The sequence below is a fragment of the Lissotriton vulgaris genome, chromosome 5, assembly GCF_964263255.1.
Source record: "Lissotriton vulgaris chromosome 5, aLisVul1.2, whole genome shotgun sequence".
Taxonomy (NCBI): Eukaryota; Metazoa; Chordata; class Amphibia; order Caudata; family Salamandridae; genus Lissotriton; species Lissotriton vulgaris.
Genome location: NC_141693.1, coordinates 1,194,508,647 through 1,194,527,980, shown reverse-complemented (window position 1 = coordinate 1,194,527,980; position 19,334 = coordinate 1,194,508,647). Strand labels below are relative to the sequence as shown.

At 48.4% G+C, this 19,334-nt stretch overlaps 1 protein-coding gene across 1 annotated transcript in view; it reads right to left on the bottom strand.

The window, feature by feature from the left end:
- Positions 1 to 19,334, bottom strand: part of LOC147712256 (disintegrin and metalloproteinase domain-containing protein 9-like) — a 1,115,055-nt gene that overhangs the window by 990,822 nt on the left and 104,899 nt on the right. The window contains exons 2-3 of the mRNA XM_086922984.1: positions 18,978 to 19,087; positions 10,434 to 10,510 (exon numbers count right to left, since the gene is read on the bottom strand). Coding sequence (XP_086779110.1) covers positions 10,434 to 10,510; positions 18,978 to 19,087 — 187 coding nt within the window. The remainder of the gene's footprint in view (positions 1 to 10,433; positions 10,511 to 18,977; positions 19,088 to 19,334) is intronic.

Genomic DNA, 19,334 nt, shown 5'->3' with positions numbered 1-19,334 from the left:
GGGTTCAAACTGGAATGGCATGGTGAGCAAAAAAACGATGGATTTAGGCCCAGATCTTTGTATTGGGGTGAATGTATGACATTGTTCTGCATTCTGTCCATCAACTGTTGTTTTTGCATTTGTCACCCGAGTGGGACGGGTATGCTCAGACGTGAGTACTGTGCTCTCAATGCCATTGGAATCAAGCTATCCAGGCGGATGAGGGGCAAAAGCCCAAAACCGGTCCTTGGATGCTTGTTTCCAGTCCAGGGAGGACCTGGCTTGGCAGGTCCGGCTGGACAGTTCCCATGGGGCACAGGGTCAAGACTGATTTGAATATGGCTGGGTTCAAACTGGAATGGCATGGTGAGCAAACAAACGATGGATTTAGGCCCCTATCTCTGTTCTGGGGTGAATGTATGGCATTGTTCTGCATTCTATCCATCAATTGTTGTTTTTGCATTTGTCACCCCGAGTGGGACGGGTATGCTCAGACGTGAGTACCGTGCTCTCCATGCCACTGGAATCAAGCTATCCAGGCTGAAGAGGGCTGAAAGCCTAAAAGCGGTCCTTGGATGCTTGTTTCTAGTCCAGGGAGGACCTGGCTTGTCAGTTGGGGCTGGACTGTTCCCATGGGGCACAGGGTCAAGACTGATTTGCTTATGGCCGGGTTCAAACTGGAATGGCATGGTGAGCAAAAAAACGATGGATTTAGGCCCAGATCTCTGTATGGGGGTGAATGTATGACATTGTTCTGCATTCTTACCATCAAATGTTGTTTTTGCATTTGTCACCTCGAGTGAGACGGGTATGCTCAGAGGTGAGTCCCGTGCTCTCCATGCCACTGAAATCAAGCTATCCAGGCTGATGAGGGCTGAAATCCCAAAACCAGTTTTTGGATGCTTGTTTCCAGTCCAGGGAGGACCTGGCTTGGCAGTTCGGGCTGGATGTTCCCATGGGGCACAGGGTCAAGACTGATTTGCATATGGCTGGGTTCAAACTGGAATGGCATGGTGAGCAAAAAACGATGGATTTAGGCTCAGATATCTGTACTGGGGTGAATGTATGACATGGCTCTGCATTCTGTCCATCAACTGTTGTTTTTGCATTTGTCACCCCGAGTGGGACGGGTATGCTCAGATGTGAGTCCTGTGCTCTCCATGCCACTGGAATCAAGCTATCCAGGCTGATGAGGGCTGAAAGCCCGAAACCAGTCCTTGGATGCTTGTTTCCAGTCCAGAGAGGACCTTGCTTGGCAGTTCGGGCTGTTCTGTTCCCATGGGGCACAGGGTCAAGACTGATTTGCATATGGCTGGGTTCGAACTGGAATGGCATGGTGAGCGCAAAAAAACTATGGATTTAGGCCCAGATCTCTGTACTGGGGTGAATGTATGACATTGTTCTGCATTCTGTCCATCAACTATTGTTTTTGCATTAGTCACCCCGAGTGGGACGGGTATGCTCAGAAGTGAGTCCCGTGCTCTCCATGGCACTGGAATCAAGCTATCCAGGCTGATGAGGGCTAAAAGCCCGAAACCAGTCCTTGGATGCTTGTTTTCAGTCCAGGGAGGACCTGGCTTGGCAGTTCGGGCTGGACTGTTCCCATAGGGCACAGGGTCAAGACTGATTTGCATATGGCTGGGTTCAAACTGCAATGGCATGGTGAGAAAAAAAAACAAAGGATTTAGGCCCAGATCTCTGTACTAGGGTGAATGTATGACATTGATCTGCATTCTAACCATCAACTGCTGATTTTGCATTTGTCACCCCGAGTGTAATGGGTATGCTGAGACGTGAGTCCCGTGCTCTCCATGCCACTGGAATCAAGCTACCCAGGCTGATGAGGGCTGAAAGCCCGAAACCGGTCCTTGGATGCTTGTTTCCAGTCCAGGGAGGACCTGGCTTGGCAGTTCGGGCTGGACTGTTCCCATGGGGCACAGGGTCAAAACTGATTAGCATTTGCCTGGGTTCAAACTGGAATGGCATGGTCAGCAAAAAAACGATGGATTTAGGCCCAGATCTCTGTACGGGGGTGAATGTATGACATTGTTCTGCATTCTGTCCATCAACTGTTGTTTTTGTATATGTCACCCCGAGTGGGACGGGTATGCTCAGACGTGAGTTCCGTGCTCTCCATGCCACTGGAATCAAGCTATCCTGGCCGATGAGGGCTGAAAGCCCGAAACCAGTCCTTGGATGCTTGTTTCCAGTCCAGAGAGGACATTGCTTGGTAGTTTGGGCTGGTCTGTTCCCAAGGGACACAGGGGCAAGACTGATTTGCATATGGCTGGGTTCAAACTGGAATGGTATGGTGAGCAAAAAAACGATGGATTTAGGCCCAGATATCTGTACTGGAGTGAATGTATGACATTGCTCTGCATTCAGTCCATCAACTGTTGTGTTTGCATTTATCACCCCAAGTGGGACGGGTATGCTCAGACGTGAGTCCCGTGCTCTCCATGCCACTGAAATCAAGCTATCCAGGCTGATGAGGGCTGAAAGCCCGAAACCAGTCCTTGGATGCTTGTTTCCAGTCCAGAGAGGACATTGCTTCGCAGTTCGGGCTGGATGTTCCCATGGGGCACAGGGTCAAGACTGATTTGCATATGGCTGGGTTCAAACTGGAATGGCATGGTGAGCAAAAACACTATGGATATAGGGCCAGATCTCTGCACTGGAGGTGAATGTATGACATTGTTCTGCATTCTGTCCATCAACTTTTGTGTTTGCATTTGTCACCCCGAGTGGGACGGGTGTGCTCAGACGAGAGTCGCGTGCTCTCCATGCCGCTGGAATCAAGCTATCCAGGCTGATGAGGGCTGAAAGCCCGAAACCGGTCCTTGGATGCTTGTTTCCAGTGGAGGGAGGACCTGGCTTGGCATTTCGGGCTGGACTGTTCCCATGGGGCACAGGGTCAAGACTGATTTGCATATGGCTGGGTTCAAACTGGAATGGCATGGTGAGCAAAAAAATGATGGATTTAGGCCCAGATCTCTGTACTGGGGTGAATGTCTGACATTGTTCTGCATTCTGTCCATCAACTGTTGTTTTTGCATTCATCACCCGAGTGGGACGGGTATGCTCAGACGTGAGTTCGTGCTCTCCATGCCACTGGAATCAAGCTAGAAACCGGTCCTTGGATGCTTGTTTCCAGTCCAGGGAGGACCTGGCTTGGCAGTTGGGGCTGGACTGTTCCCATGGGGCACAGGGTCAAGACTGATTTGCATATGGCTAAGTTCAACCTGGAATGGCATGGTGAGCAAAAAAATGATGGATTTAGGCCCAGATCTCTGTACTGGGGTGAATGTATGACATTGCTCTGCATTCTGTCCATCAACTGTTGTTTTTGCATTTGTTGCCCGAGTGGGACGGGTATGCTCAGACGTGAGTCCTGTGCTCTCCATGCCACTGGAATCAAGCTATCCAGGCTGATTAGAGCTGAAAGCCCGAAACGTGTCCTTGGATTCTTGTTTCCAGTCCAGGGAGGACCTGGCTTGGCAGTTCGGGCTGGACTGTTCCCATGGGGCACAGGGTCAAGACTGATTTGCATATGGCTGGGTTCAAACTAGAATGGCATGGTGAGCAAAAAAATGATGGATTTAGGCTCAGATCTCTGTACGGGGGTGAATGTACGACATTGTTCTGCATTCTTACCATCAACTGTTGTTTTTGCATTTGTCATTCCAAGTGGGACGGGTATGCTCAGACGTGAGTCCCGTGCTCCCCATGCCACTGAAATCAAGCTATCCAGGCTGATGAGGGCTGAAAGCCCAAAACCAGTCTTTGGATGCTTGTTTCCAGTCCAGGGAGGACCTGGCTTGGCAGTTCGGGCTGGATGTTCCCATGGGGCACAGGGTCAAGACTGATTTGCATATGGCTGGGTTCAAACGGGAATGGCATGGTGAGCAAAAAAATGATGGATTTAGGCCCAGATATCTGTACTGGGGTGAATGTATGACATTGCTCTGCATTCAGTCCATCAACTGTTGTTTTTGCATTTGTCACCCCGAGTGGGGCGGGTATGCTCAGACGTGAGTCCATTGCTCTCCATGCCACAGGAATCAAGCTATCCAGGCTGATGAGGGCTGAAAGCCCGAAACCAGTCCTTGGATGCTTGTTTCCAGTCCAGAGAGTACATTGCTTGGCAGTTCGGGCTGGTCTGTTCCCATGGGGCACAGGGTCAAGACTGATTTGCATATGGCTGGGTTCAAACTGGAATGGCATGGTAAGCAAAAAAACTATGGATATAGGCCCAGATCTCTGTACTGGGGTGAATATATGAGATTGTTCTGCATTCTGTCCATCAACTATTGTTTTTGCATTTGTCACCCTGAGTGGGACGGGTATGCTCAGAAGGGAGTCCCGTGCTCTCCATGCCACTGGAATCAAGCTATCCAGGCTGATGAGGGCTGAAAGCCCGAAACCGGTCCTTGGATGCTTGTTTCCAGTCCAGGGAGGACCTGGCTTGGCAGTTCGGGCAGGACTGTTCCCAAGGGGCACAGGGTCAAGACTGATTTGCATATAGCTGGGTTCAAATGGTAATAGCAAGGTGAGCAAAAAACCGATGGATTTAGGCCCAGATCTCTGCACTGGGGTGAATGTATGACATTGTTCTGTGTTCTGTCCATCAACTGTTGTTTTTGCATTTGTCACCCGAGTGGGACCGGTATGCTCAGACGTGAGTCCTGTGCTCTCCATGCCACTGGAATCAAGCTATCCAGGCTGATGAGAGCTGAAAGCCTGAAACCGGTCCTTGGATGCTTGTTTCCAGTCCATGGAGGACCTGGCTTGGCAGTTCGGGCTGGACTGTTCCCATGGGGCACAGGGTCAAGACTGATTTGCATATGGCTGGGTTCAAACTGGAATGGCAATGTGAGCAAAAAAGCGATGGATTTAGGCCCAGATCTCTGTACTGGGGTGAATATATGACATTGTTCTGTATTCTGTCCATCAACTGTTGTTTTTGCATTTGTCACCCCGAGTGGGACAGGTATGCTCAGACGTGAGTCCCGTGCTCTCCATGCCACTGAAATCAAGCTATCCAGGCTGATGAGGGCTGAAAGCCCGAAACCAGTCCTTGGATGCTTGTTTCCAGTCCAGAGAGGACATTGCTTGGCAGTTTGGGCTGGTCTGTTCCCAAGGGGCACAGGGTCAAGACTGATTTGCATATGGCTGGGTTCAAACTGGAATGGCATGGTGAGCAAAAAAATGATGGATTTAGGCCCAGATCTCTGTACGGGGGTGAATGTACGACATTGTTCTGCATTCTTACCATCAACTGTTGTTTTTGCATTTGTCATTCCAAGTGGGACGGGTATGCTCAGACGTGAGTCCCGTGCTCCCCATGCCACTGAAATCAAGCTATCCAGGCTGATGAGGGCTGAAAGCCCAAAACCAGTCTTTGGATGCTTGTTTCCAGTCCAGGGAGGACCTGGCTTGGCAGTTCGGGCTGGATGTTCCCATGGGGCACAGGGTCAAGACTGATTTGCATATGGCTGGGTTCAAACGGGAATGGCATGGTGAGCAAAAAAATGATGGATTTAGGCCCAGATATCTGTACTGGGGTGAATGTATGACATTGCTCTGCATTCAGTCCATCAACTGTTGTTTTTGCATTTGTCACCCCGAGTGGGACGGGTATGCTCAGACGTGAGTCCATTGCTCTCCATGCCACAGGAATCAAGCTATCCAGGCTGATGAGGGCTGAAAGCCCGAAACCAGTCCTTGGATGCTTGTTTCCAGTCCAGAGAGTACATTGCTTGGCAGTTCGGGCTGGTCTGTTCCCATGGGGCACAGGGTCAAGACTGATTTGCATATGGCTGGGTTCAAACTGGAATGGCATGGTGAGCAAAAAAACTATGGATATAGGCCCAGATCTCTGTACTGGGGTGAATATATGAGATTGTTCTGCATTCTGTCCATCAACTATTGTTTTTGCATTTGTCACCCTGAGTGGGACGGGTATGCTCAGAAGGGAGTCCCTGCTCTCCATGCCACTGGAATCAAGCTATCCAGGCTGATGAGGGCTGAAAGCCCGAAACCGGTCCTTGGATGCTTGTTTCCAGTCCAGGGAGGACCTGGCTTGGCAGTTCGGGCAGGACTGTTCCCAAGGGGCACAGGGTCAAGACTGATTTGCATATAGCTAGGTTCAAATGGTAATAGCAAAGTGAGCAAAAAACCGATGGATTTAGGCCCAGATCTCTGCACTGGGGTGAATGTATGACATTGTTCTGTGTTCTGTCCATCAACTGTTGTTTTTGCATTTGTCACCCCGAGTGGGACCGGTATGCTCAGACGTGAGTCCTGTGCTCTCCATGCCACTGGAATCAAGCTATCCAGGCTGATGAGAGCTGAAAGCCTGAAACCGGTCCTTGGATGCTTGTTTCCAGTCCATGGAGGACCTGGCTTGGCAGTTCGGGCTGGACTGTTCCCATGGGGCACAGGGTCAAGACTGATTTGCATATGGCTGGGTTCAAACTGGAATGGCAATGTGAGCAAAAAAGCGATGGATTTAGGCCCAGATCTCTGTACTGGGGTGAATGTATGACATTGTTCTGTATTCTGTCCATCAACTGTTGTTTTTGCATTTGTCACCCCGAGTGGGACAGGTATGCTCAGACGTGAGTCCCGTGCTCTCCATGCCACTGGAATCAAGCTATCCAGGCTGATGAGGGCTGAAAGCCCAAAACCGTTCATTGGATGCTTGTTTCCAGTCCAGGGAGGACCTGGCTTGGCAGTTCGGGCTGGACTGTTCCCATGGGGCACAGGGTCAAGACTGATTTGCATATAGCTGGGTTCAAACTGGAATGGAATGGTGAGCAAAATAACGATGGATTTAGGCCCAGATCTCTGCACTGGGGTGAATGTATGACATTGTTATGCATTCTGTCTGTTGGACTTGGCCCTTTTCCCTGAATTTCTTTGCTTTTTGCTCCCCTAATTCAGGATGTCCCCCAATCGTAACAAAGTTGTATAGGCCCTCTGAGGTTGAGATGCCCTGTGTAATATTAAAATCAATGCTAAGGTGCAGGTGCTTTCTTCCCCCAACATGGCTGCCACTGGCCCCTGCTACTGCAGCGTGATCTTTTTAGGCGCACACTAGTTGCCAGGAGCTGGCTGGAACCCCTAAACATTGTTGCCATACCAGCCTGCCTTGCCTGCCTATAGCTAGACTAGGGAAGCTCCTGGAATGTTCTAGAATAGGGGTGGAGTCTGCTTTTGCCGCCTTAGAGGGTCGTCACCTGACCTGGGCTTATATAAAGAAAAGGAGGGAAAGTTTTCAGTCAGTTGAGGCGTCACTGACCTGGGGGACCCTACGCAGGAGACTTAGGCGGTAGGGCCTAGTCAGAAACCTATACCACTGGGGGTGACAGGGTTTAGGCGCTGCCCACCAAGCTGTGTAAGGAACACTGAACTAGCCCACTGATCTGGCCCGGCGGGAGGGGAACCCAGGGACCACCTGCAGTGACCTGCTGAGGAATCCTGTCAGCAGCCCCCAACTCAAATCCCCCTCCCCAAACCAACAATCTACTTCAGAAGGGCGCAGGACTCATCTGGCGCCGAGAAGACTACTTGCCTGTGCTATAAAGGACTACTGGGGATCAACCAGGTACTGGAGCTATACTCATCACGCACTCCCCTGCTCAACCTGTGCTCCTGTGTGGTTCTGGACTGCCTGCCAAGCGCTCTCCCATCTTAGCGCTAGCCCCCCACTGAACTGCCTACTGCTGGCACTGCCGAGCGCTGTCCTGACCTGAACCCCTGTGCCAAGCCTCCTAAGCGCTGTGCAGTGAGGGGTGCCTGTATGTCCCCAGCGCTATGGTCCCCGAGGCGCTGTAATCCTCAAGCGCCTCCCTGACTTCCCTCGTGCTGGGCCCTGTGAAGTGATGCCTTAGTAACTCACTGCCGCAGCCCCGGTCCTCTGTGAGCCCCTGTAGCACTTCTTCACTGTGAGCGCTGCCTAACTTCACCCCCGCGGCTCGGGGACTGCTGGCGCTGCGTCGCGCCACCCGAAAGCCGCCTGAGTCCGAACTTCACCGCCGCGGCCCGGCGCTAGCCTGAGGTAGGCCCCCGTTGTGGGTATCATTGCGGTGGCCCCCGGTGCCAGGAGAGGACCGCCGGGATTTAGAGTGGTCCGCGCTAGGCCCTGAAGGCATCATCCCACCTCACGTGACGGGGGAGTCATCACAAACTCCTCCCCCGCCGCGCTCCCATTGGGCCCTGTCATTGCGCCCCGCAGGCCGCCCTGCCATTGGCGGCTGCGGGCGCGCCTTCCTTGTCTGCCTGCCCTGATTGGTTCCCGGGCCAGAGGAGGTGAAGGGGGGCCCGGGACCAGCTCCGACGCCGACATGGAGGCTCCGAGGAGTGTGCAAGCTCCCCCTGACCTGTGCGGGCCCGGAATACCGGTGAGGGGGCTCCCGAGGAGAGCCTGAGTCCCCCTACAGTACCCCGGAAACCTCCGCAAGGGCTCCCCGAAGAGCTGAAGACCAAGGTAACCCCCGGGGAGGAGGACGGAAGGCCGAAGGAGGCCCTAGTTCGTCCCTCCCCCGGGGAAGACTGTTGTAGGGCCCCGTTGTCTCTAATTGCCCCATTAAAAGCACTGGAACTGGACCAGGGCCCCCAAAAGACACCGTGGGGGCCTCAGCTAATAAAAGTTAACCCCTGGATAGGGCATAGTTCCTTCGGGGCGATTGCCTGGCCCTGATTAGGGAAGGGTTGATCTTGTCCCAGGAACTGTGGACATTCTTGCCTGATGAATGGTTCAGTAATGCGAGATGAAATGTCTATACTGACAGAATGGGTTCTCTTACCTAGTGAAGGGAATGAAAAGTTGAGGCCTGCTCATTCTGGCCCCCGGGCTTGTGCCTGCTTGTCTAAGGAAATGCTCAGATTATCTGCATGCATGGTTTATTAGTGCCTGATGCCTATCTAAAGAACTGATTTATTTTACCTAATGAAATGTTTACTGCTGAGCAATTAAATAGTTATGAGTTCCTGCTGAAATGGTTACTCCCAATGAAATGTTTTACTTCTATCTAATGGAAGGTTTATTCTTGTCTGATGCCAAGTTTCCTGAATGCCGTTTATTCCTCGAATGACATGGTTGCTTACCTAAGGAAATGGTTATTCCTGCCTAAGGAAATGTTTTTATTCTCACCTGATGAAAAGTATATCTTTACCAGATGAAAAGCTTTCCTTCCTATCTAATGAAATGTTCTTCCCCTGCCTGAGGGCAGGGTCATGCCTGAGTTCATATGACAGGCTTATTGCTGGGAAATGAACTGTTTCTTCCTGTCTAAAGACCAGTTTATTCCTGCTAAGGAGTGTAATGAAATGTTCACTCTTGCTCAAGGTATTCAGGCTGATGAGGGCTGAAAGCCCGAAACCGGTCCTTGGATGCTTGTTTCCAGTCCAGGGAGGACCTGGCTTGGCAGTTCGGGCTGGACTGTTCCCATGGGGCACAGGGTCAAGACTGATGAATGGCATGGTGAGCAAAAAAATCGATGGGTTTAGGCCCAGATCTCTGTACTGGGGTGAATGTATGACATTGTTCTGCATTCTGTCCATCAACAGTTGTTTTTGCAAGTATCTGCATTATGGCATTTTGTAAGAGCCCAAAGACCAGCAAAATGCAGTAGTGAAGTGAGACTAAGGACTCACTTGATTGGTTCAGAATGAGAGTAGCACAGCTATTCCTGTAGCATGGAGGGATTGATGGTATGGAATCTACAGAACATTCAGAATGCCTACGCCAGATTCATCCTGAACATCCCCAACCACAGTCACATCAGCAGTCACCTGAGAGACCTCCACTCGCTCCCAGTTAACACAAGAATCACCTTCAAGCTCCTCACATATGCCTACAAAGCCCTCCACAATGCCTTACCTGCATACCTCAACCACCGCCTCTCCTTCTACACATCCACCAGATACCTCCGCCCAGCTGGCCCTGGCCACCATCCCACAGATCTGTAAGACCTCAGCTGGAGTATGATCCTTCTCCTACCTCTCTGAAAATCCCTGGAACACCTGTCTGTACACCTCAGACAATCACAGTCACTGCCTCAATTCAGAAAGGACAGTAAGACCTGGTTCTTAGACTGAACCGCAGTCCCACCTCCCCCTCCCCCAGTACCTTGAGACCATTAGTAGTCGCGTTATACAAGTACCTGATTGATTGATTGATCAATTGATTGAATCCCTGCCAATTCTTACGGGAACCATTCATTAATCTGAGTGAAATGTGTAACATACAGACTACCTATCACCTGCCACTGTCACTGTCTAGCATCAGTTTTACAAAAATCCCCTCTAAAAGGTAAATACTCAGTATTCGCTCAGGGCCCCCTCTTCTACAGCCCACATAGCAAACTCACAATAGGAGGCACCATTAACTATGGTCACTGTATATAATGGAGGCGTAATGCTAGCACCAGGAAGAAGGGCGTACGCACGTGTTTTTCTTTAGCATCAGAAGATAGGTTCGTTCAGCAGCATTAATGGAATATGAGAGGTTATCTTCCCAATGATCCTGTAACAACAAAACAAACATAATTGTGTGACCCTTTTACTCAAACAATGAAAAAATGTTACGCATTTCAATTCAATTATTTATTCATGCTTTGGAACTCCGGGACTGTGTTTCCACCTAGCATCTTTTTTATTAAAGGCCATCAATACTAGGAAAACAATTGTTATTAACTAGTGACTGGACTTTAAAGGGTATAATGGATTGTGTACTATTTTTGCATTTTGCACATTGCACTTTATGTCGGGTCATGTTGGCTTTGCCACTGGAATTTCAGTTAAACTTATGAAGGGCTATCTTTTGCTCCAACTGTATAATGAATTCGTACCCTTTGCATTTTTGTCTCCTGTATTTTGCATTTTATGATGTTTATAGCTGGATTTTGCTGCTGGAACATTTGTTAAACCCTTGAAAGGTTACCTTTTTTTACTTATTGTATAATGAATTTGTGTACGTCGTTTTTTATGGATGTTTTGAACGGAGGGAGTTACTGAAATTGTTGATATTTTCCTTCTTTTACCTTTTTAACTACTGTTATGCTGTATGGCTGATATACTCAACCGAATAAAGCTTTTAAATGTGAAAATGTGGAACTCAAAAGAGGTCCACATAAATGTTCAAATCCTTTTTAATCAAACAAAGAAAATATGTCCCGCTATTCAATTCAATAAAATTATTTCTATATGTTTGGGAACTCAAAAGAGGTCCACATATAAACAAGACACTAAATGTGAGACACATTAAGGCCACAAGTAAAAAATATTGTTAGGAACATTTATACATGAAACCCCTTTACATGTCGCAGCAACCTTAGTGCAAATTGATGTAAGTTCATGAATCCTTGAAAAAATGTAACAGCTTTCATGCAAGTCACTTCAGATGTTTGGATGAACAAGACAAGAAATTCCCATGCCACCGTAGCAGACCAGAATGCATATTAATAAAGATTCATAAAACCTTTAAAAAAAATTAAACCTTTTGAACAAATTACTTCATTTTTTTGACGAAAAAGGAATTCTTGTGCCGCTTCCACTGACTTAATAATATTCTTTAAAAACATTGGCCTTGAAAACTGGAGGGGCCAAAGGGTCAGTGCGGGACAAACAAACAGCACGTGATTTAGATCCTGGATCCCCGAGTTACACAGGTTACACACTTACCCTTTTTCCCCAGAAGAGGACTAGTTTGCTATTAGTGTGTTTAGCGTCAGTGACTTCATACAATATAGTGTCCAGAAATGACGACGACCATGGTCCAAGTTCCAAGCCAAGTGCTGCTGGGCTACCTTATTGCGACAGGAGGAAATCACCACCTCCCACTTTTTTTTCGACGTACAGAACATTGGGTCTAAGTGATAACTAGTGGAACTAGAGGCATATTAAATATCTTTCAAGTTGTGTGGGAGAAAGAGAAGCGAGTGCCACTTCCTGCAGTTCGAAATGATTCAGAGCCTGGGTGAAGTCCCGGAAGATTGTATATTTCCCCAGCCCTGAGCCAAAAATGTCAAGGTTCATGAAAGCACACTCTTGCTGTTTCTTGCTGGCCCTTTTCTATCTGTCTCATCTGCATCATGTGGTGTGGCATCATGGTTGCTTACAAGTCTTTGTGATCAGATATTATCACAATTTTCAGAATGTCACTGAACGAGTTTTTGGATATATAGAGATGATTACTACCACAAGCCAATGAGCCCATTAGTGGGCATGTCAGACACTCATTGTAGGTCTCCTGAATGATGAATACGTTAAAGCATATATTGAACTCGATTATACTGATAGGACAAAAGTGTACACAATGTGCATGCACATCTTGTGCGAGTGCAACTTGGAGGCCATACTGAGAATGGAAACAAGTAGACATAAAAATTTAAGAAAATACTTTCAGACATATCTTACTGCAGAAATTAAACAAGGTGAGTACCCATTTCAGGTTTAAGTCTGGGTGTGGTAGTCTTCTTACAAGCTCCCATCCATTGTCAACAATTTTCGTTACTTTTAGAAGGTTTGCATATTAGATAGTTCTCTTTTCCTTCACCCTTTAGTAACTTGGTTGACCGAGACACACCGTTGCTCTGTTCATAGTTAATTTTGGAGGCAGTCAGACCAAGAGAACTTGACACCAGTTAAGTAAGCATTAAGTGATAGAAGGATATTTGGGTTCTACATCTCCAATTTTCAGGGTTGATGGATAGACCCATCTTGGGATGTCCTGCTTTACACATGAAGGCCAGAAGATTTTAAGGATATTTTCCTGGTGTGTGCGCACAGACTCAAGAGGCAACAAGCATTGGAAATGCAATAGGTCTCGCATTAGGAAAGTTTGAGCTATTGGTATTGTAAATGACACTTTTTTTATTTATGTGTTGGTTTTGAAACTAGCAAAATTAATAGCTTTGTCAGTTACAATGTCAATAGTTTTAACTTTTGCAAATGTGACACCTATAGCATTTGTAATGCAATGTGTGTTGTATTTACGTGACTTAGATGTATTGATATTACAAATAAAAATGGCTTTTAATTTTGTAAATAATTAATACTTAAATAAAAGTTATTGTAATTTATAATGGCAATAGCTTAAACGTTTGTAAATAACTTTTGTGAAGATTATGTTCAGTGTATTTTATTGTGACGACAATCCAAGAGCATTGCATTTGCACCTACACACACACAGAGCCACACACATGTAGATGTGGTGGTGGTGGATCTGGGGGATATGGTGGTGGTGGATGTGGTAGTGGTGGTGGATGTGGTGGTGATGGTGGTGGATGTGGGGGTGGATGTGGTGGTGGATGTGGTGGTGGTGGTGGTAAAGGTGGTCAATGTGGTGGTGGTGGTCGATGTGGTGGTGGTGGTGGATGTGGTGGTGGAGGTGGTCGATGTGGTGGTGATGTGGTGGATGTAATAGTGGTGGATGTGGTGGTTGTGGATGTGGTGAAAGTGGTGGTGGATGTAGTGGTGGAAGTGATGGTGGTGGGTGTGGTGGATGTGGTGGTGGTGGATGCGGTGGTGGATGAGGTGGTGGATGAGGTGGTGGATGTGGTGGTGGATGTTGTGGTGGATGTGGTGGTGGTGGTGGATGCGGTGATGGATGTGGTGGTGGTGGTGGATGTGGTGGTGGTGGTGGATGTGGTGGTGGATGTGGTGGTGGTGGTGGATGTGGTGGTGGTGGATGCAGTGGAAGTGGTGTATGTGCTGGTGGATGTGGTGGTGGATGTGGTGGTGGTGGTGGATGCGGTGGATGTGGTGGTGGTGGTGGATGCGGTGGATGTGGTGGTGGTGGAAGGGGTGGTGGATGTAGTGGTGGTGGGTGTGGTGGTGATGGTGGATGTGGTGGTGGTGGTGGTGGAAGGGGTGGTGGATGTAGTGGTGGTGGGTGTGGTGGTGATGGTGGATGCGGTGGTGGTGGATGCGGTGCATGTGGTGATGGTGGATGCAGTGGTGGTGGTGGATGCGGTAATGGTGGTGGATGTGGTGGGGGATGTAGTGGTGGTGGTGGATGTGGTGGATGTCGTGGTGGTGGATGTCGTGGTGGTGGATGTGGTGGTGGTGGTGGTGGTGGAAGGGGTGGTGGATGTAGTGGTGGTGGTGGTGGAAGGGGTGGTGGATGTAGTGGTGGTGGGTGTGGTGGTAATGGATGCGGTGGTGGTGGATGCGGTGGATGTGGTGATGGTGGATGCAGTGGTGGTGGTGGATGCGGTAGTGGTGGTGGATGTGGTGGGGGATGTAGTGGTGGTGGATGTGGTGGTGGTGGTGGATGCGGTGGTGGTGGATGTGGTGAATGTCGTGGTGGTGGATGTGGTGGTGGTGGATGTGGTGGTGGTGGTGGTGGATCGGGTGGTGGATGTAGTGGTGGTGGGTGTGGTGGATGTGGTGGTGGATGTGGTGGTGGTGGTGGATGCGGTGGATATGGTGATGGTGGATGCAGTGGTGGTGGTGGATGCGGTAGTGGTGGTGGTGGTGGATGGGGTGGTGGTTGTGGTGGATGTGGTGGGTGATGTAGTGGTGGTGGATGTGGTGGTGGTGGTGGATGCGGTGGTGGTGGATATGGTGGATGTGGTGGATGTGGTGGTTGGAGGATGTGGTGGATGTGGTGGTGGATGTGGCGGTGGATGTCATGGTGGATGTGGAGGTGATGGTGGATGCGGTGGTGGTGGATATGGTGATGGTGGATGCGGTGGTGGTGGTGGTGGATGTGGTGGTGGTGGTGGATGTGGTGGTGGTGGTGGTGGATGGGGTGGTGGATGTAGTGGTGGTGGGTGTGGTGGATGTGGTGGTGGATGTGGTGGTGGATGTGGTGGTGATGGTGGATGCGGTGGTGGTGGATGCGGTGGATGTGGTGATGGTGGATGCAGTGGTGGTGGTGGATGCGGTAGTGGTGGTGGTGGATGTGGTGGGGGATGTAGTGGTGGTGGATGTGGTGGTGGTGGTTGAATGCGGTGGTGGTGGATGTGGTGGATGTGGTGGTGGTGGATGTGGTGGTGGTGGTGGATGTGGTGGTGGTGGTGGTGGATGGGGTGGTGGATGTAGTGGTGGTGGGTGTGGTGGATGTGGTGGTGGATGTGGTGGTGGATGTGGTGGTGATGGTGGATGCGGTGGTGGTGGATGCGGTGGATGTGGTGATGGTGGATGCAGTGGTGGTGGTGGATGCGGTAGTGGTGGTGGTGGTGGATGGGGTGGTGGTTGTGGTGGATCTGGTGGGGGATGTAGTGGTGGTGGATGTGGTGGTGGTGGTGGATGCGGTGGTGGTGGATGTGGTGGATGTGGTGGTGGTGGATGTGGTGGATGTGGTGGTTGGTGGATGTGGTGGATGTGGTGTTGGATGTGGCGGTGGATGTCATGGTGGATGTGGAGGTGATGGTGGATGTGATGGTGGATGTGGTGGTGGTGGTGGATGTGATGGTGGATGTGGTGGTGATGGTGGATGTGGTGGTGGATGCGGTGGTGGTGGATGCGGTGGATGTGGTGATGGTGGATGCGGTGGTGATGGTGGATGCGGTGGTGGTGGTGGATGCGGTGGTGGATGTGGTGGTCATGGTGGATGCGGTGGTGGTGGATGCGGTGGATGTGGTGATGGTGGATGCGGTGGTGGTGGTGGATGCGGCGTTTCAACCCGTCACACAGCTAGTACTTGTGGTTTAGAAGAACAGACATATGAACTTCGATTATTTCAAAAGCCAATTTCCAACATGAAAATATTACCTTGTCTGACACCGACTCTTCTCACTGTGGTAACTGTAATGCCGATAGTTAAACAGCGCGCAGGCTCCTGTGATTATTGTTGAGCATGTTTGGCCCACACATTATCAATAAAATACACCGAGAGTGTCGTGGCTGACCAACTGCCCGACACAACAGTAAGGGCACATAGTTAACTGGCTCTCGGAGTGTCAGCTAGTCTTGGATATTTTAACCGAATGGGTAAAGTTACACCACAAGTCCCGACGTGCTAATTATAGACTTAAAAGTCCGAAATTGTTATGCATGGTTTTAGAAGCTGCAGCTCACTGTCAGGAGAGGGAGAGCGGATTAAGGAGAGCGGGAGGAGGCAGTGAATAGTTAAAAGAACAGCGAGCCAAGACCGAGGGCATTGCTGTGGGGAGGGGGGAGGAGAAATGCGACTCGGCAGGTAGGTGATCATTTAAATCTGTTTTATGAGTCAAGCATTGTCCGCATCCGTTCCCTGCAGGGTGGACAATGTACTCTAAAGAGCGGTATAGGAACGTTTCAGAATGGCGGTGGGTATTTCTTCTATATCTATTCTGCAACAGGCGGTCTTAGGTTACTGGAACGGAAGGGAAGGAGGGCAGCAAGTGAGAGACACGAGGGAGGTGGGAAAGGATTCAAAGAACGAGTTATCCAAGTGAAAGACAAGGGCACTGGGGTGGCGGGATATGGAGGAAGAGAAAGATGGGTTTGAAGTGACGGGAAGATGGTTGGAGTATTTAGAAGGGAGCAAAAGAAGTATGAGGGACAGAGCGAAACAAGGAGAAACACGAGAGACGGCCTGCGGCCGTCAAAGTGAAAGTACGGCCGGCTGAGGGCATTGCTGTGGGGAGGGGGGATGAGAAATGCGACACGGGGGGCAGGGGAGGGGGCGGAGCGGGCAGAGCGGCATGAGGGTGTGAAGCAGCAGGGGAGGAGTGCTGCTGGCGATTGACTGGCGATTTGATGATGTGCACGCGCATTTTAGGCCAATGCGCTTGCACATCATCAAATCGCCAGTCAATCGCTGTCTAGGTAAAGCTTATTTAAGCCCCTATATATCTTCGCTCCCGCTCAATGCGCATGCGCATTGAGATAGGTCGCTCGACCTAAAAAGCACACTCTTAGACGATTTCTCCATATGCTAGATACTGCTAGTGTTAGATTTGGAGAGCACATTTGTTGATCCTGATCTGATGCATTTGAGCCACCAAAAGCCTCTCATGATGCCCTTACCAAAGACGAGTGTTTACATCCAAGCCAATACTGCTCACACTATTCCTTCCTCTTGCTCAACGTAGTTTATCTTCGGTGAATAGGGTATCTTATAAGATGCTCTGGCCGATCAATATCTATTTGTTCTGAAACCTTTCCTTTGGCAGCAAATATGATGAAATCTCTGTCAGTGCTATTCCTTTCAAGTAACATCACCCAAGGCTCATTAACACAAGTAGAAGATCATATATGAGGGGAAAGTTACAGAAATCAGTGAAGTGAGCGTTCAGCTACCTCCGCAACAGGGTTAACACTGATGGTTCAAAACAAGTGCACACAGATTTTTGGGTGAGGAGAAAGCTTTCACTTTCTTCAGTGACACATCAGTATTGGACAACAGTATTACACTCCAAAGACTACAGAGCCCGAATAGGGCAAGTGTACTGTTTATGTGTTGCCTCATACATGACTGAGCATGGAACTCAATGGTCCTATACTGCAGCGGACACGCATTAGAATTACTGCTGGAAGTTTGGGACACCAGAATAAGCTATTTCAATGTTATGAACTCAACCAAAAGTAAACAAAACTACAGAAAAAGTATACATCAAACAAATACATAAATTAGGAAATATTTTTTTTTAATTCACAGAAAAATATATTCAAATATTAAAAAATTGAAAGTTTTTGAAAATGGGTTGTTATTTCTAAAAGACACAGCAATATGCTAGACTCTAGCATATAATGTTGCCTTTTTTTACTCCTAATGCATCCTCTCTTTTTGACATCAACTACTAACTAGTACTTACCTTGAGACCACTGATCGTCCGTAATACTGTCTGATGCACATGTGCTGCTCCCAAGAATCAAGCTAAGGATACCAATTTAATTTTTAGCCTCCAATTTCAAACTCCTTCACAGTTACTTCATATTTTTAAACTTTCAATTTTGCTTTTTTATGTGTATATCTTTAATGAATCTGTTAATATTATTTGATTTTCTAAACAGCGCAGACTCATTGAATGGTGGTCTTGTCTGCATAACACAGGTTAAGGAGCGTTGCTATACTGTACTTTTCATCAGAAATCTAAGCATGATACAGATTCTTTTTCCATGACACCTTCACAAGGCTCACCATGATATGAACACAAATATTTAGTAAAACTACCAACCCTTTATAAATATATTGCTTACATGCAATCAGATATTGACACTACCTGTCATCCTCCATTAAGCCATTAGTGAAACATCAGTTCATGAGACTGCGTTTTGGGCTAATTCCCCAGCTGGGGTACAATTATGGAAGGAGGTACAAAGCAGACATGTCCTCCCAGTGCCGCTACTGCAACAACGGGGAAGAAAATTTGACACATGTCCTGTGTATCTGTAGCACTCTACTCCCCCTTCGAACGTATTGGCTGCGCCCCATCTGGAGAATTCTTCATGTGCGGACCTGCCACGAAGCCTTAGAGGAGTGTATGAAGGGGGAATCAGCTCAAATGTCCGCCCATTTTGTAAAATTTATGTCTAAGATTAATTCAGTTCTACCAGCAGATACCACTCATGAACCTTTGATGTCTCAGATATGAACTTGCGTTTCTCTTTCTTCTTTTAAATTGAGAGATGAAAATGTCTTTGTATTTTTCTTTTTGAACGAATTGCAATGATTTTAATTAATTGTGCAAATAAATATATCTATCTAAGAAAAAAATGAAAGCTTGTGATATGAAAGACTGCTACATTAGATTAAAAATAAGCTCTCGCTGGTGACCAACGCTTACATTCTAAGCCCTATGACTTGCTCTACTCCTAGGCTACTACATCATCATTTCATCAAACACATATCCACCTGAATCACCTTAGCGTGTGAAATTTATACAGTACATGTCACATCGTATTGTGATGCAAAGTCTTGTACTGATAGTGTAACTGTGCTAGGGTACAACTTGGCATGGATACTATGCCTATGTCAATTCAGCACATGGCTAAGCAATGCACAGATACTGACCAAGTGTCACCAAACCAAACATTTCACAATGGTGCAGAGAATGTACCTGTATTGTTTTATCACGTGGTTCCACTTGTCGCTTCTGCTTGAGGTGTCGTCGCTCTGGGATGACAGTCTCATACTTTGAGATCCTTGAAGTCTGTGCACCATGGACTCCTGAAAGAAAGAACAGCTGTTGTACAGCATGTAGTATATAAGGCATGTGAGCAGAGTAGTCATGTGTTGACCTAATGGTGTATCTGCTTGTAGAATGTGGATGGAGAGAAAGGGCGGGGGTGGGTGGGGTCATTGGATAATGAAGGAAGTGTATAATGGGGGAAATCAAAAATCAAGCAGAGTCTGCATCAAACAAACACGCTAAAAGAACTGGCGATAGGCGTACTGCTGTGAGAGAGGGAAATCC